Below are 17467 nucleotides of genomic sequence, written 5' to 3' on the forward strand. Positions count from 1 at the left end.
TAATCCGTTCAGGATGCATCAGGATGTCTTCAGTTCAGTCGTTTTGACTGATCAGGCAAAAGAGAAAACCGTAGCATGCTACGGTTTTATCTCCGGCTAAAAAAACTGAAGACTTGCCTGAACGCCGGATCAGGCATTTTTTCCCATAGGAATGTATTAGTGCCGGATCCGGCATTCTGAATACCGGAATGCCGGATCCGTCCTTCCGGTATGCGCATGCGCAGACTGAAAAAAAGGTGAAAAAATAAATGCCGGATCCGTTTTTGCCGGATGACACCGGAAAGACGGATCCGGCATTTCAATGCATTTTTTCGACTGATCAGGCATTTTTAAGACTGATCAGGATCCTGATCAGTCTTACTAATGCCATCAGTTAGCATACATTTTGCCTGATCCGGCAGGCAGTTCCGGCGACGGAACTGCTTGCCGGATCTCTCTGCCGCAAGTGTGAAAGTAGCCTAAGTTAGGACCTTGGATAAATTACACAGGACCGATCCATGGGCTATTTACATTACACTGCAAATATGGGTCAACCACCTAATATACAGTAAGAAAGGAATGTTTACTGGATTTTATTAGAAAATTGTATGATTTCCTATTATATAAACAAAAAAAACAAAAATGGAATACCCCTTTAAGGTTTTGTAAAATCAACCATAAATGTAAAAACAAGTAGAGAACACCCATATTTAAAAGAAATACTGTTTTGTTTGTTTTTTTCACAGTGAGTATAACTGGGCCTGCTTCCAAGCTAGCCCCTTACAGACCTGCAATGAGTCTCCTTTCTCCACCTCTACTGCTCTCACTGGTTCTGCATATTTCATTTGCCTTCATTATACAAGCCAGTGCCTTCTTCCTTGTCCAGCAGCAACCCTGGTACAATGAAAGCAATGTTTTCAGGTAAGAATATTTCCCTTCTTTTTAAAACAACAATGTGTTTTCTGTAGAGATAAGCGAATTTCTTAAAAGTTTGATTCGGCTGATTTGCCAAATTTCACAAAAAAATTAGCTTTGGGATGAATTACATCACAAAGCCCATTTTTTTGTAAGTAGCGGGTGTAATGACAGGGAGCTGTGATAGCGCCACCCCGTTATTGTACCCATCAGATGCCGTGTTCATACATGATAGGGCGTCTGAGTGTAAAATTAACAATAAAAAAAATTAAATCAAACTTACCACCTCCATCTTGCTTGAAGATCTCGGACGAAATCCTGTGCGGCGTGAGATTAATCGCGGCAGCTGGCTTGGTGATGTATCACATCATCACGCCGGCCAGCATAATGATGTAATCTCGCGCCGCATGGGATTTTGGCCGAGATCTTCCAGCAAGATGAAGGCTGGCGGCCCGTCGCGAGCAAATGGAGGTAAGTTTGATTTTCTTTAGTTTTTTATACTATTTCAGGTTAAATCGATTCGCTGACACGAAGCACGAGGAAATTTATCCTGAAATCCGGATCGAATTCCACTTTGTGGGATTCGATTCGCTCATCTCTTGTTTTTAGCCCTAGACTTAATAAAAGTTGGTTTCTGGTGATATATACCTGTACGTCTGATATTAAAGATAGAAGAAAAGTGCCTAAACATTCTACATGGCTTCTGGTGGATAGGTCATCAGTACTGTACTCCTGGAAAACCCCTTTAAGCTTTACATAACTAGGTGCTTATGCTGCATAGAAAAAAAATAACATGTCAGTGTATGTGACCATCTTGCCTACAAACACAAATCTACTAACCTTATGATAGATTCAGATGATTAGCAAATATTTTATTAGACTTCATATTATTTATTATGTTTTTGTTTGTTGTCTTTTTCAGTGCTTGCCTTCATAATAATGAAACTTCTGTCAACCAAACAATGATGATGCCACGCAGTCACTCTCAGAACTTCATGACCACGACTCTGTGGCCTGTGAGTGGGATAAACCTCATAATTTTGGAATGTGTATTTTCAAAAGGAAGGGCTTTTAAAAAACCGATTTATACAAACTGTAAGTACTGATGCTACTGTATGTACCAATATGCGAAAAACAATAATTATTCACCATTTTAAATTCAAGTTTAAAAGGCCAATAAACCCTGAAAAACAAGAAAAAAAAACATGTTTATCTTTAGCCCTTTCTGCATGGATATCTGCAAGATGTTAGAAAAAAACTGGTTTACAAGATTTCCTGCAGTCAGAGAAGTGCCTTCTTCCTCCCAGCTCCTCGATCTTCGGCTAGGGACTGACTCTATGCACAGCTTGACCTCACTGCCAAAACACTAATTTTGGGAAAGGTATAGGGCTTAACTCCAATATACTTTTATGGACACCCAGAGCACTATAGAAGAGCTTCAAACTGCAAAACTTCAGCAGTTTTTAAAAAAACATTACCTTGTATGTGTGCGGGTATTCTAAACAGTACCAGGGCACTGACACAACAGAAAGCACTACAGAATCAAGTTTGCTTATAAAAGAATGAGGGATTTCTCACTGTCTGTCTAGGCAAATATGACATTCATCAGTGTTGGAGAGTTGGATTACAAGTCTTGTGGATCTGTGCACACTGTCCATATATTGTTACTCTTGCATCGTCCAAGTAACTCAGCTTTCCCAGGACCCTGAATGACCCTTCCTAGCTATGGCACTATTTAGGAGAGAGATTTCTCTTGGTGAACTTACAGTTTCCATAACGGCTCCACATGGTGGTGGTTCCAAAGAAAGGCAAAGGTCTACGGGGGTCATTTATGAAAACAGATATGTCCGTTTTGTGGTGTAAAAAAGTCGCAAGTCATAGCATAGCAACTGCAATATTTCACAATGGTTTATATTTAAGAGCTAAAAGTGAGATTTTGGCTATACGATTTTTGCAAAAGTCATAAAAAAGTCGCAACCCACACCAGACGACCCCTTGATCTACTTTTACACCTACTGTAAAGGTATAAACCACATTACACTCACACCACATATATAACTATGGTGCACCAGTTTATAAATTTGGTTCAGGCATACAAAGCAAAGGCAGACTTGAAACTGACACAAAAACAACCTTAGGCCTCTTGCACACAAACGTGTGCGCTCCGTGGCCATATTGCGGACCGCATTTGCGGATCTGCAATACACAGGCACCATTCCGTGGGCATTCCGCATCACGGATGTGGACCGATTCACTTCAATGGGTCCCAAATCTGGAGATGCGGAATGGTGCGGGACGGAAGCACGGAACGGAACCCTACGGCAGCACTACGGAGTGCTTCTGTGGGGTTTTCTCCCGTACTTCCATTCCGCAAAAAGATAGAACATGTAGGTGCTCGTGCATTGCGGACAGCAATTTGCGGTACGCAGCACGGCCACGGAGGCCTTAAATGATAAATGACCCCCTAGGTGTTTATTGTTTGTCTCCAAAGTAAGTGCTAAAATTATACAACTTGAACTAGATATTTAAAGAGTAATCACATTCCATAAACTTCTGATCTGTCATCTGTAATAAGAATTTGGAAGCACTCAGCTAAGCAGTATCTCTCCTTTGCCGAAGAAGATGGCTTCATAGACTTTCGATTGAGGCCATCTTCATCAGTGAGAGGACAATGCTTAGCTAAGCGCTAACTATAGCAATTAGTGGGGGGTTAAGCCCTTAGACCCAATAAAATCTTTGATATGTCACTATGAGTGGGCTATTATCTATTTGGGTATAAAGCATGCAAAAATATGTTTTGGCTGGTAAGAAAAGCGTAGTACATAACAGTTGTTTTCTGGATTTTGTTTCTGCAGATATATTTTGCATACTGGTTTTAGCCCAACTGGTTGCATTTTTATTCATTTTGCTTGCTGACATTGAACCTCTTTACCATGCCATGGAGGTATGTATGAAAGATAACTGAACTAGTTGACTTGTTTTTATAATGTTCTATTCATGTAAAGTTTTATATAGTTACGTATTATGGTTTGAAATAGACATACCATATATCCATCTAGTGTAGCCAGGGGAGTAGAAAGGAAGAGGATGCAAGGCAGTAGGGTTGGTATTCTACATGTTATGGTATGTTAACATTCACTCATTTGGTTGTACTGTATCTCCTGCTAAACACTGGCGTACCACCCATAGAGGCACCAAGCAGTTGCTCTGGGGCCTGTTAGTGTGAGGGACCTGGCCATTATACATGTTATGGTGCATTAACATTCACTAGTTTTATTTTATTTTTTTCTGCTAGACGCTAGCGTACCGCCCATAGAGGGCCTGTCCACTTTCCAACCTAAATGCACAGCTGCATTTCTCCTTTGCTCCTGCCCAATCTCTCAGTTAAATACAGTTCTGGTTAATAGTGTTGATCGTGAATATTCTAATCGCAAATTTTTTATTGGGAATATCGGCACTTTGAGAATTCGCGAAGATGTAGAATATAGTGCTATATCTTCGTAATCGCAAATATTCTAGATTTTTTTTCATCAGTAACCTCTCTTCTTGCTTGTGGGCCAATGAGAAGGCTGCAATGTCTTTGTCTGAGCTTAGCAACATCCCTAGCAACCAATAGGAAAGCTGCCTACCCCTTACTATATAAGAACCTCCCCAGCAGCCATTTTCTGCTGTTTTTTTTGCAGTTCTGAGAGAGACAGCAGTGTCATTGCTGTGCTCTGTGCTTTCATCTGGATCCTATTCCTTATCCAATTACATTAGATAGTTAGATAGCTTATATATATATAATACAGATAGTTAGTGGGAGATAGTGTAGGTTAGATAGTGATATAGTGTAGCTGATAGGTTCCAGTGCAGGGTGTTAGGTAGTGTGATAGGAATTACTGTTTCTCTGCTGTCCATACATACATGCTACAGACATTGTGCTGTGATGTCACAACAATACTTAGTGCACCAATCAGTGATATCTACTCAGACCTGATAAAATGTAAAGTTGAATGTATTGCGCAAAAAATATGCGCATCATTAGTTTCAATTTGCATAATCGCGAAAATAATGACTGGAGATCAAAAAATTTAGAATTCGCAAATTTATTGTGAATATTATGCGAAAAATTTGTGAAATATAGCAAAAATGAATATTGCCTATACCGCTCATCCCTACTGGTTAATAAGCAGGCAGATGCTGGGCTCCCTACTCTGCTTATTGACCAGCTGAATTTTCGACACCATCACCTGTCCTCCGCTCTTTACTCTGCTGCTTCACCTGCTTGAAGTGTTTAGCATCATTACAATTTCAGGAGCAGCAGAGCACTGTGAGAGAGAGGGCTCAGCAAGTTCAGCAGCATTTCACTGTTCTGACCTCCTCCTGACCACTGACTTGGAGAGGTAGGGTCTAGGGATGAGCGAACCCGAACTGTATAGTTCGGGTTCGTACCGAATTTTGGGGTGTCCGTGACACGGACCCGAACCCGAACATTTTCGTAAAAGTTCGAGTTCGGTGTTCGGCGCATTCTTGGCGCTTTTTGAAAGGCTGCAAAGCAGCCAATCAACAAGCATCATACTACTTGGCCCAAGAGGCCATCACAGCCATGCCTACTATTGGCATGGCTGTGATTGGCCAGTGCACCATGTGACCCAGCCTCTATTTAAGCTGGAGTCACGTAGCGCCGCACGTCACTCTGCTATGATCAGTATAGGGAGAGGTTGCAGCTGCGACGTTAGGGCGAGATTAGGCAGATTAACTCCTCCAAAAGACTTCATTCTGTGATCGATCTGCAGCTGTGGATCATTGAAGTGCTATTATTGACTTGCTCACTTTTTTGAGGCTGCCCAGAGCGTTTTTAGATCACTTTTTTTCTGGGGTGATCGGCGGCCATTTTGTGACTTGTGGTGCGCCAGCACGAGCTATCACCAAGTGTATTTAACCATCGATAGTGTGGTTATTTTGTGCTATATCCTACATCAGCTGCAGGCTGAGCCTGTGTCACCGAAGTGCATTTAACCATCAACAGTCTGGTTATTTTTTGGCCATATACTACATCAGCTGCAGGCTGAGCCTGTGTCACCGAAGTGCATTTAACCATCAACAGTCTGGTTATTTTTTGGCCATATATTACATCAGGGGCAAGTTGAGCCTGTCACCCAGCGCCTAAAAAATAGACCTGACAACGGGAACAATGAGGAAAACATCTAATAAGGGACGCGGACACGGACGTGGACATGGTCGTGGTGGTGTTAGTGGACCCTCTGGTGCTGGGAGAGGACGTGGCCGTTCTGCCACAGCCACACGTCCTAGTGAACCAACTACCTCAGGTCCCAGTAGCCAGCAGAATTTATAGCGATATTTGGTGGGGCCCAATGCTGTTCTAAGGATGGTTAAGGCCTGAGCAGGTACAGGCATTAGTCAATTGGGTGGCCGACAGTGGATCCAGCACGTTCACATTATCTCCCACCCAGTCTTCTGCAGAAAGCGCACAGATGGCGCATGAAAACCAAGCCCATCGGTCTGTCACATCACCCCCATGCATATCAGGGAAACTGTCTGAGCCTCAAGTTATGCAGCAGTCTCTTATGCTGTTTGAAGACTCTGCTGCCAGGGTTTCCCAAGGGCATCCACCTAGCCCTTCCCCAGGGGTGGAAGAGATAGAATGCACTAACGCACAACCCTTATTTTTCCTGATGATGAGGACATGGGAATACCACCTCAGCACGTCTCTGATGATGACGAAACACAGGTGCCAACTGCCGCGTCTTTCTGCAGTGTGCAGACTGAACAGGAGGTCAGGGATCAAGACTGGGTGGAAGACGATGCAGGGGACGATGAGGTCCTAGACCCCACATGGAATGAAGGTCGTGCCACTGACTTTCACAGTTCGGAGGAAGAGGCAGTGGTGAGACCGAGCCAACAGCGTAGCAAAAGAGGGAGCAGTGGGAAAAATCAGAACACCCGCCGCCAAGAGACACCCTGCCTGCTACTGACCGCCGCCATCTGGGACCGAGCACCCCAAAGGCAGCTTCAAGGAGTTCCCTGGCATGGCACTTCTTCAAACAATGTGCTGACGACAAGACCCGAGTGGTTTGCACGCTGTGCCATCAGAGCCTGAAGCGAGGCATTAACGTTCTGAACCTTAGCACAACCTGCATGACCAGGCACCTGCATGCAAAGCATGAACTGCAGTGGAGTAAACACCTTAAAAACAAGGAAGTCACTCAGGCTCCCCCTGCTACATCTTCTGCTGCTGCCGCCTCGGCCTCTTCTGCTGCTGCTGCCGCCGCCTCGGCCTCTTCCTCCGCCTCTGGAGGAACGTTGGCACCTGCCGCCCAGCAAACATGGGATGTACCACCAACACCACCACCTGCGTCACCAAGCATCTCAACCATGTCACACGGCAGCGTTCAGCTCTCCATCTCACAAACATTTGAGAGAAAGCGTAAATTCTCACCTAGCCACCCTCGATCCCTGGCCCTGAATGCCAGAATTTCTAAACTACTGGCCTATGAAATGCTGTCATTTAGGCTGGTGGACACACACAGCTTCAAACAGCTCATGTCACTTGCTGTCCCACAGTATGTTGTTCCCAGCCGCCACTACTTCTCTAAGATAGCCGTGCCTTCCCTGCACAAACAAGTGTCCGATAAAATCAAGTGTGCACTGCGCAACGCCATCTGTGGCAAGGTCCACCTAACCACAGATACGTGGACCAGTAAGCACGGCCAGGGACGCTATATCTCCCTAACTGCACACTGGGTAAATGTAGTGGCGGCTGGGCCCCAGGCGGAGAGCTATTTGGCGCACGTCCTTCCGCCGCCAAGGATCGCAGGGCAACATTCTTTGCCTCCTGTCTCCTCCTCCTCCTACTCAGCTTCCTCCTCCTCTTCTTCCACCTGCTCATCCAGTCAGCCACACACCTTCACCACCAACTTCAGCACAGCACGGGGTAAACGTCAGCAGGCCATTCTGAAACTCATATGTTTGGGGGACAGGCCCCACACCGCACAGGAGTTGTGGCGGGGTATAGAACAACAGACCGACAAGTGGTTGCTGCCGGTGAGCCTCAAGCCCGGCCTGGTGGTGTGCGATAATGGGCGAAATCTTGTTGCAGGTCTGGGACTAGCCGGTTTGACGCACATCCCTTGCCTGGCGCATGTGCTGAATTTGGTGGTGCAGAAGTTCATTCGCAACTACCCCGACATGTCAGAGCTGCTGCATAAAGTGCGGGCCGTCTGTTCGCGCTTCCGGCGTTCACACCCTGCCGCTGCTCGCCTGTCTGCGCTACAGCGTAACTTCGGCCTTCCCGCTCACCGCCTCATATGCGACGTGCCCACCAGGTGGAACTCCACCTTGCATATGCTGGACAGACTGTGCGAGCAGCAGCAGGCCATAGTGGAGTTTCAGCTGCAGCACCCACGGGTCAGTCGCACTGCGGATCAGACCCACTTCACCACCAATGACTGGGCCTCCATGCGAGACCTGTGTGCCCTGTTGCGCTGTTTCGAGTACTCCACCAACATGGCCAGTGGCGATGACGCCGTTATCAGCGTTACAATACCACTTCTATGTCTCCTTGAGAAAACACTTAGGGCGATGATGGAAGAGGAGGTGGCCCAGGAGGAAGAGGAGGAAGAGGGGTCATTTTTAGCACTTTCAGGCCAGTCTCTTCAAAGTGACTCAGAGGGAGGTTTTTTGCAACACCAGAGGCCAGGTACAAATGTGGCCAGACAGGGCCCACTACTGGGGGACGAGGAGGACGAGGATGAGGAGGAGGTGGAGGAGGATGAGGATGAAGCATGTTCACAGCGGGGCGGCACCCAAAGCAGCTCGGGCCGATCACTGGTGCGTGGCTGGGGGGAAACACAGGACGATGAAGATACGCCTCCCACAGAGGACAGCTTGTCCTTACCTCTGGGCAGCCTGGCACACATGAGCGACTACATGCTGCAGTGCCTGCGCAACGACAGCAGAGTTGCCCACATTTTAACGTGTGCAGACTACTGGGTTGCCACCCTGCTGGATCCCGGGTACAAAGACAATGTGCCCACCTTACTTCCTACACTGGAGCGTGATAGGAAGATGCGCGAGTACAAGCGCACGTTGGTAGACGCGCTACTGAGAGCATTCCCAAATGTCACAGGGGAACCAGCGGAAGCCCAAGGCGAAGGCAGAGGAGGAGGAAGAGGTCGCCAACGCAGCTGTGTCACGGCCAGCTCCTCTGAGGGCAGGGTTAGCATGGCAGAGATGTGGAAAAGTTTTGTCACGACGCCACAGCTAACTGCACCACCTCCTGATACGGAACGTGTTAGCAGGAGTCAACATTTCACTAACATGGTGGAACAGTACCTGTGCACACCCCTCCACGTACTGACTGATGGTTCGGCCCCATTCAACTTCTGGGTCTCCAAATTGTCCACGTGGCCAGAGCTAGCCTTTTATGCCTTGGAGGTGCTGGCCTGCCCGGCGGCCAGCGTTTTGTCTCAACGTGTATTCAGCACGGCAGGGGGCGTCATTACAGACAAACGCAGCCGCCTGTCTACAGCCAATGTGGACAAGCTGACGTTCATAAAAATGAACCAGGCATGGATCCCACAGGACCTGTCCATCCCTTGTGCAGATTAGATATTAACTACCTCCCCTTAACAATATATTATTCTACTCCAGGGCACTTCCTCATTCAATACTATTTTTAATTTCATTTTACCATTATATTGTGGGGCAACCCAAAGTTGAATGAACCTCTCCTCTGTCTGGGTGCCGGGGCCTAAATGTGTGACAGTGGCCTGTTCCAGTGGTGGGTGACGTGAAGCCTGATTCTCTGCTATGACATTAAGACAGATTCTGTGCTGACATAAGGCCAGATTCTCTGTTACGGGACCTCTCTCCTCTGCCTGGGTGCCTGGGCCTAAATGTGTGACAGTGGCCTGTTCCAGTGGTGGGTGACGTGATGCCTTATTCTTTGCTATGACATGAAGACAGATTCTGTGCTGACATAAGGCCAGATTCTCTGTTACGGGACCTCTCTCCTCTGTCTGGGTGCCGGGGCCTAAATGTGTGACAGTGGCCTGTTCCAGTGGTGGGTGACGTGAAGCTTGATTCTCTGCTATGACATGAAGACAGATTCTGCGCTGACATAAGGCCAGATTCTCTGTTACGGGACCGCTCTCCTCTGTCTGGGTGCCGGGGCCTAAATGTGTGACAGTGGCCTGTTCCAGTGGTGGGTGACGTGAAGCCTGATTCTCTGCTATGACATGAATACAGATTCTGCGCTGACATAAGGCCAGATTCTCTGTTACGGGACCCCTCTCCTCTGCCTGGGTGCCTGGGCCTAAATGTGTGACAGTGGCCTGTTCCAGTGGTGGCTGACGTGAAGCCTGATTCTCTGCTATGACATGAAGACAGATTCTGCGCTGACATAAGGCCAGATTCTCTGTTACGGGACCGCTCTCCTCTGTCTGGGTGCCGGGGCCTAAATGTGTGACAGTGGCCTGTTCCAGTGGTGGGTGACGTGATGCCTGATTCTCTGCTATGACATGAAGACAGATTCTGCGCTGACATAAGGCCAGATTCTCTGTTACGGGACCTCTCTCCTCTGCCTGGGTGCCTGGGCCTAAATGTGTGACAGTGGCCTGTTCCAGTGGTGGGTGATGTGAAGCCTGATTCTCTGCTATGACATGAAGACAGATTCTGCGCTGACATAAGGCCAGATTCTCTGTTACGGGACCTCTCTCCTCTGCCTGGGTGCCTGGGCCTAAATGTGTGACAGTGGCCTGTTCCAGTGGTGGGTGATGTGAAGCCTGATTCTCTGCTATGACATGAATACAGATTCTGCGCTGACATAAGGCCAGATTCTCTGTTACGGGACCTCTCTCCTCTGCCTGGGTGCCTGGGCCTAAATGTGTGACAGTGGCCTGTTCCAGTGGTGGGTGACGTGAAGCCTGATTCTCTGCTATGACATGAAGACAGATTCTGCGCTGACATAAGGCCAGATTCTCTGTTACGGGACCGCTCTCCTCTGTCTGGGTGCCGGGGCCTAAATGTGTGACAGTGGCCTGTTCCAGTGGTGGGTGACGTGATGCCTGATTCTCTGCTATGACATGAAGACAGATTCTGCGCTGACATAAGGCCAGATTCTCTGTTACGGGACCTCTCTCCTCTGCCTGGGTGCCTGGGCCTAAATGTGTGACAGTGGCCTGTTCCAGTGGTGGGTGACGTGAAGCCTGATTCTCTGCTATGACATTAAGACAGATTCTGTGCTGACATAAGGCCAGATTCTCTGTTACGGGACCTCTCTCCTCTGCCTGGGTGCCTGGGCCTAAATGTGTGACAGTGGCCTGTTCCAGTGGTGGGTGACGTGATGCCTGATTCTCTGCTATGACATGAAGACAGATTCTGTGCTGACATAAGGCCAGATTCTCTGTTACAGGACCTCTCTCCTCTGTCTGGGTGCCGGGGCCTAAATGTGTGACAGTGGCCTGTTCCAGTGGTGGGTGACGTGATGCCTGATTCTCTGCTATGACATGAAGACTGATTCTGCGCTGACATAAGGCCAGATTCTCTGTTACGGGACCTCTCTCCTCTGTCTGGGTGCCGGGGCCTAAATGTGTGACAGTGGCCTGTTCCAGTGGTAGGTGACGTGAAGCCTGATTCTCTGCTAAGACATGAAGACAGATTCTGCGCTGACATAAGGCCAGATTCTCTGTTACGGGACTGCTCTCCTCTGTCTGGGTGCCGGGGCCTAAATGTGTGACAGTGGCCTGTTCCAGTGGTGGGTGACGTGAAGCCTGATTCTCTACTATGACATGAAGACTGATTCTGTGCTGACATGAAGCCAGATTCTCTGCTATGGCATGAAGAGACAGATTCTGTGCTGACATGAAGCCAGATTCATTCCTATGGCATGAAGAGACTGATTCTCTGCTGACGTGAAGCCAGATTCTCTGCTATGGGACCTCTGTCCAATTGATATTGGGTCATTTTTATTTTTTTAATTTTTATTTTAATTCATTTCCCTATCCACATTTGTTTGCAGGGGATTTACCTACATGTTTCTGCCTTTTGCAGCCCTCTAGCTCTTTCCTGGGCTGTTTTACAGCCTTTTTAGTGCCCAAAAGTTCGGGTCCCCATTGACTTCAATGGGGTTCGGGACGAAGTTCGGTTCGGGTTCGGATCCCGAACCCGAACATTTCCGTGAAGTTCGGCCGAACTTCTCGAACCCGAACATTTAGGTGTTCGCTCAACTCTAGTTAAAACCAAGCGCACCATTGTTTTTCTTGTGAAATTCCCAATAAGTTTGATGTGTCACATGACCCTCTTTCTATTGAAAAAACAAAAGTTGAATTCAAAATGGCCGACTTCAAAATGGCCGCCATGGTCACCACCCATCTTGAAAAGTTTCCCCCCTGACATATACTAATGTGCCACAAACAGGAAGTTAATATCACCAACCATTTCCATTTTATTAAGGTGTATCCATATAAATGGCCCACCCTGTATATACAGTACAGACCAAAAGTTTGGACACACCTTCTCATTCAAAGAGTTTTCTTTATTTTCATGACTATGAAAATTGTAGATTCACACTGAAGGCATCAAAACTATGAATTAACACATGTGGAATTATATACATAACAAACAAGTGTGAAACAACTGAAAATATGTAATATTCTAGGATCTTCAAAGTAGCCACCTTTTGCTTTGATTACTGCTTTGCACACTCTTGGCATTCTCTTGATGAGCTTCAAGAGGTAGTCCCCTGAAATGGTTTTCCCTTCACAGGTGTGCCCTGTCAGGTTTAATAAGTGGGATTTCTTGCCTTATAAATGGGGTTGGGACCATCAGTTGCGTTGAGCAGAAGTCAGGTGGATACACAGCTGATAGTCCTACTGAATAGACTGTTAGAATTTGTATTATGGAAAGAAAAAAGCAGCTAAGTAAAGAAAAACAAGTGGCCATCATTACTTTAAGAAATTAAGGTCAGTCAGTCGGCCGAAAAATTGGGAAAACTTTGAAAGTAAGGGCTATTTGACCATGAAGGAGAGTGATGGGGTGCTGCGCCAGATGACCTGGCCTCCACAGTCACCGGACCTGAACCCAATCGAGATGGTTTGGGGTGAGCTGGACCGCAGAGTGAAGGCAAAAGGGCCAACAAGTGCTAAGCATCTCTGGGAACTCCTTCAAGACTGTTGGAAGACCATTTCAGGTCTTGAAGCTCATCAAGAGAATGCCAAGAGTGTGCAAAGCAGTAATCAAAGCAAAAGGTGGCTACTTTGAAGATCCTAGAATATTACATATTTTCAGTTGTTTCACACTTGTTTGTTATGTATATAATTCCACATGTGTTAATTCATAGTTTTGATGCCTTCATAGTCATGAAAATAAAGAAAACTCTTTGAATGAGAAGGTGTGTCCAAACTTTTGGTCTGTACTGTATATATGTAGAAAGGCCATTAGGCCTGAATTTGTGGGAGGAGTAAGTCCCCTACTTAAACACCCAGCCCCTACTCATCTCTGACGTTCGAGTTCAAGTGTTCCTTGTTCTACTTCCGGTTCGTGTGTGTCTGGAGGTTCGCGTCACTTCCGGTTCGGGCGTCTGACGTATTGGTTGCACGGCGGAAATCCTCCGTTTTTCGGCGGTCCGGTCTTGGCTTTCCAGCCTAATCGTGAGTTACTGCACATTTCGAAAATTTTTACCGGGGACCACCCACGGTCCCCCTCACGTCGGCATTTAGGCGGCTCTTCCGTGCACCCGCCTGGGGGGTAATCATGCTGTTAATAAAAACTATACTGCATTCTATGTGGGAAAGTCAAGTTACTATAAAGCAAACCTATTGTCTACAAACTTTCATTCATACTGTTCATTGTACTAAATCACATTTCCTGTCATCGCCACCTAGTGGTTCTTATGGTATTTTCTGTCTTAGGCTACTTTCACACTGTCGTTCAGAGCGGGTCCATCTGATGTCTGCTCAGACGGATCCGCTCCTATAATGCAGATGTTTGTATCCGTTCAGAATGGATCCGTCTGCATTATAGTTTGAAAAAAATTCTAAGTGTGAAAGTAGCCTGAACGGATCCGTCCAGACTTTACATTGAAAGTCAATGGGGACGGATCCGCTTGAAGATTGAGCCATATTGTGTCATCTTCAAACGGATCCGTCCCCATTGACTTACATTGTAAGTCTGGACGGATCCGCTTGCCTCCGCACGGCCAGGTGGACACCCGAACGCTGCAAGCAGCGTTCAGGTGTCCGCTTGCTGAGCGGAGCGGAGGCTGAACGCCGCCAGACTGATGCATTCTGAGCGGATCCGCGTCCACTCAGAATGCATTAGGGCTGGACGGATGCGTTCGGGGCCGCTTGTGAGCCCCTTCAAACGGAGCTCACGAGCAGACACCCGAACGCAGGTGTGAAAGTAGCCTTATTCTGTATAAATGTATTTCCCCTGCACCAAAACTATAGCAGCAGCTACTAGCATACTTATTTGGAGGTTTACCACATAATAACTATTCACACAATACTATACCATGCCTTTACGTACAAAGTTAGGCTCAGCCCTGTTAAAAAGTTTTCTTTGATCTCCACAGATCGTACTGTGTAATACGACAAAAAAAAGAAAAAGAAAAAAAAAATTGCAGAAAACAGGGGTTCTTCTCCTCTAAAAATCCAGATTCTCTTTCTACAATAGCACCAACCGGTTTGCTCATTCTATATGGCAAACCCTGATTCTTGTTCTTAATCTAGGTATAGTATTTATTTATTCCACTTTTCTTCGCACACTACGCTCATACGTCACGCTCGCTCAGATTTACATCTGTCTTAAAACCCTTAGGTTTCTTCTTTCATAAACATCAAACAAGCTTTGCTTCTCCTAAAAAATCGCTAGACCCTGGTTCTCGTCCCTTATATCCAGGTATAGTATCTTTTCTTTAAACACTTCAGTATTTATTCACTTCAGTTTCTGTTTTAAGGCCGCAGTCAGCCTTCATTTTCATTTGCCACTCTCTCGTATCACTCATTTATGCCCCCCAGTAATTCATGAGCGCTCATACGCCACGCTCACAGATCTACATCTGTCTCAAACCCCTTAGGCTTCTTCGGCGATATCAACAACCGCTGGGCCTGTCTTCCATATATACTCAAACATCAAATCCCCAGGTATAATCACTATCAAGGTTAGTATCCTACCATCACATAAATTCGCCAATTTATCCCATAGATGATACGTGAACTGGCTCACAGGGTCTGGGCGTCAGACCTAGCTCACCGAGGCATGTACAAACCATCTCCCACCTCAACACGGAGGTACGGCCCAACGCCCAAATCACGTTTTGAACCTTTTAACTGTCATCGAGAGGCCAACATCCCGCCACCACATCTGTGGCAACGTAGTTCACCTCGCCCAAATCATAGATAGAGCCTCTCACCGCCACTTGGCATTAGCAGGGTCTCATCCGTCACTACTCTAAGTTAAGTTTTTCGCTTTGGCAGTAACCTTACTGTCCAGTTCACAGGAGCAATTCCCCACCCCTTGAAATATTTTTTTTCAGACGACCCTACTAAATCCAACTCATTTAATTCATTTTCTAGAATGTCGCAAGATACATCTCCCATGAATGAAGTGCCTGATGAGGATATAATATCCACTCCTATCAGACCAGAATCCCCAGGAGTATCTCTCGCCCCTTCTACCCCTACGTCTTTGAGAGCATAAACTATACCTAAAATCACGACCGAACTTAGGCTTAGGGGCATCCCCTTTCCTGCTACAGCCAGAAACGCAGAATTATACAGACTGTTAACCAACCAAGCCCCTGAGCCTAGGCCAGGCACAAGCTCTCAAAGTCAACCTTCTGGCGCTGGCATCGCCACCCAGGACACCCTGATCCTTCAACCCCTATCCCGGCGGTACCTATGGCACCAACACCCATCCCTACACTTCCCCCTCCAGCTCCTGCTCCAGTCATGTCGCCTTTCGTGTCACCAGCTCACTCTGTCCCAGACTCCATTAGGAAAGAAATCCTAGATGGGAAGGACGTGTGTCTGGTGTCATTACTTATTGCCTCCCAAGACGTACTGGAGAACAGGGCTTATAATTTTGGCGATATCTCGGTGGTTTTTAAAACCAGAGACCCAAGGCTAAACAAAAAATTGTCGATTCCCAATTTCATGTTGGCCTTTGGGATATACCGTGATGTCATCTGCTCGGTATATCCCCACAGGAGAGAGGAACTGGACCTCTATCTCCATAAAGTGGTGGATTTGGGCGTTAAGTACGGGGGCTCATATTTTTATGATGATCATAAATCGATATCAGCGAAAGAAGCAACACATTTGAAACAGTTTAATGTAAGAATTAGCTGGTGTCAAATGGATACAGAACTATTCTGTCGCCACTTCGCTGGTCTGAGGCCCCCGTCCTGCGCCATATGCAATTCCTCAACCCACTTGGCCGATTTGTGCCCTTCTATGGCCGACCCATCCACCCCCACACCCACCCCTCAATCCTCTTCCACTCCTCACCTTAAACAGGAAGGCGGACAGCGGGATAAACTGGGGAGGCCCATCTCCTTTTAAGGGAAGGCTCAGGATTGCAACAACTTCAATGCAGGTTCCTGCAGCTTCAGCGCTTGTAGATTGTTGCACATCTGCTCTATCTGTTTCAGGGCACACACTAAGACCATGTGCCCGGCCAGGTTGTCCCCTAACAAATGACTAACCGACGTTAATATCGCCAACCTGGTTTTTTACTTAAAAAATCATCCAAGTAAACATCTGGTGGAGTATTTGGTAACAGGTTTTACCCAGGGCTTTCTCACGGGTCTCGTGGCCATTCCCTCAGGGATACTGGAATGCCCCAATCTCCTATCAGCCTGCCTAGACCCGGAGGCCACGGACGTTCTCCTCTCCACAGAAATAGCACAAGGTTTCATGATCGGCCCCTTCACCTCCTCACCGTTTTCCTCCTGGCGCACTAACCCTATTGGTATAGCTGTACACAAATATTCAAATAAAAAGCGCATGATTATTGATTTATCGGCACCGCACTCTTCTTTTGTTCCTAGCATCAACGCACTCATTCCCGCAGATGAATTCTCACTACAATACGTAAAAATAGATGACGCTATACAAACCATCATTTCAACTGGTAGCAACGCTTGGCTTAGTAAAACAGACATTACCAACGCATTCAAATTACTGCCCATGCACCCATCACTTTGGCACTTGCACGGTGTTAAATGGCGAAACAGGTACTATTTTTCCACGCGACTCACTTTTGGGTCCAGAAGCAGCCCTAAACTGTTTGATATTTTCGCAGAAACTCTATGCTGGCTGCTTCTGAACATTATTAGGCGTCACGCCGTCATTCACTACTTGGATGACTTCCTCATCATAGAACCAAGCACACGCACACCCACCGATATCCTCAGCACCTCTGCACTTTTCTCCACCCTCGGGGTACCTTTGTCTCCCGCTAAAACAATTGGCCCCACTACTAAACTCACTTTCTTGGGGATAGAGCTAGACTCTGGTACCTTCTGCGCCAGCCTTCCCCCTGAAATACTGGTCCGCCTAAGAGGGGA

At 46.9% G+C, this 17467-nt stretch overlaps 1 protein-coding gene across 3 annotated transcripts in view; it reads left to right on the forward strand.

Annotated features, from left to right (window-relative positions):
* Positions 1 to 17467, forward strand: part of LOC120997970 (probable cation-transporting ATPase 13A5) — a 284487-nt gene that overhangs the window by 241541 nt on the left and 25479 nt on the right. For all 3 annotated transcript variants that reach the window (XM_040428355.1, XM_040428356.1, XM_040428357.1), the window contains 3 exons: positions 726 to 900; positions 1817 to 1989; positions 3750 to 3838. In XM_040428355.1, coding sequence (XP_040284289.1) covers positions 726 to 900; positions 1817 to 1989; positions 3750 to 3838 — 437 coding nt within the window. The remainder of the gene's footprint in view (positions 1 to 725; positions 901 to 1816; positions 1990 to 3749; positions 3839 to 17467) is intronic.

This window comes from Bufo bufo, chromosome 4, assembly GCF_905171765.1.
Source record: "Bufo bufo chromosome 4, aBufBuf1.1, whole genome shotgun sequence".
In the NCBI taxonomy this organism is placed as follows: domain Eukaryota; kingdom Metazoa; phylum Chordata; class Amphibia; order Anura; family Bufonidae; genus Bufo; species Bufo bufo.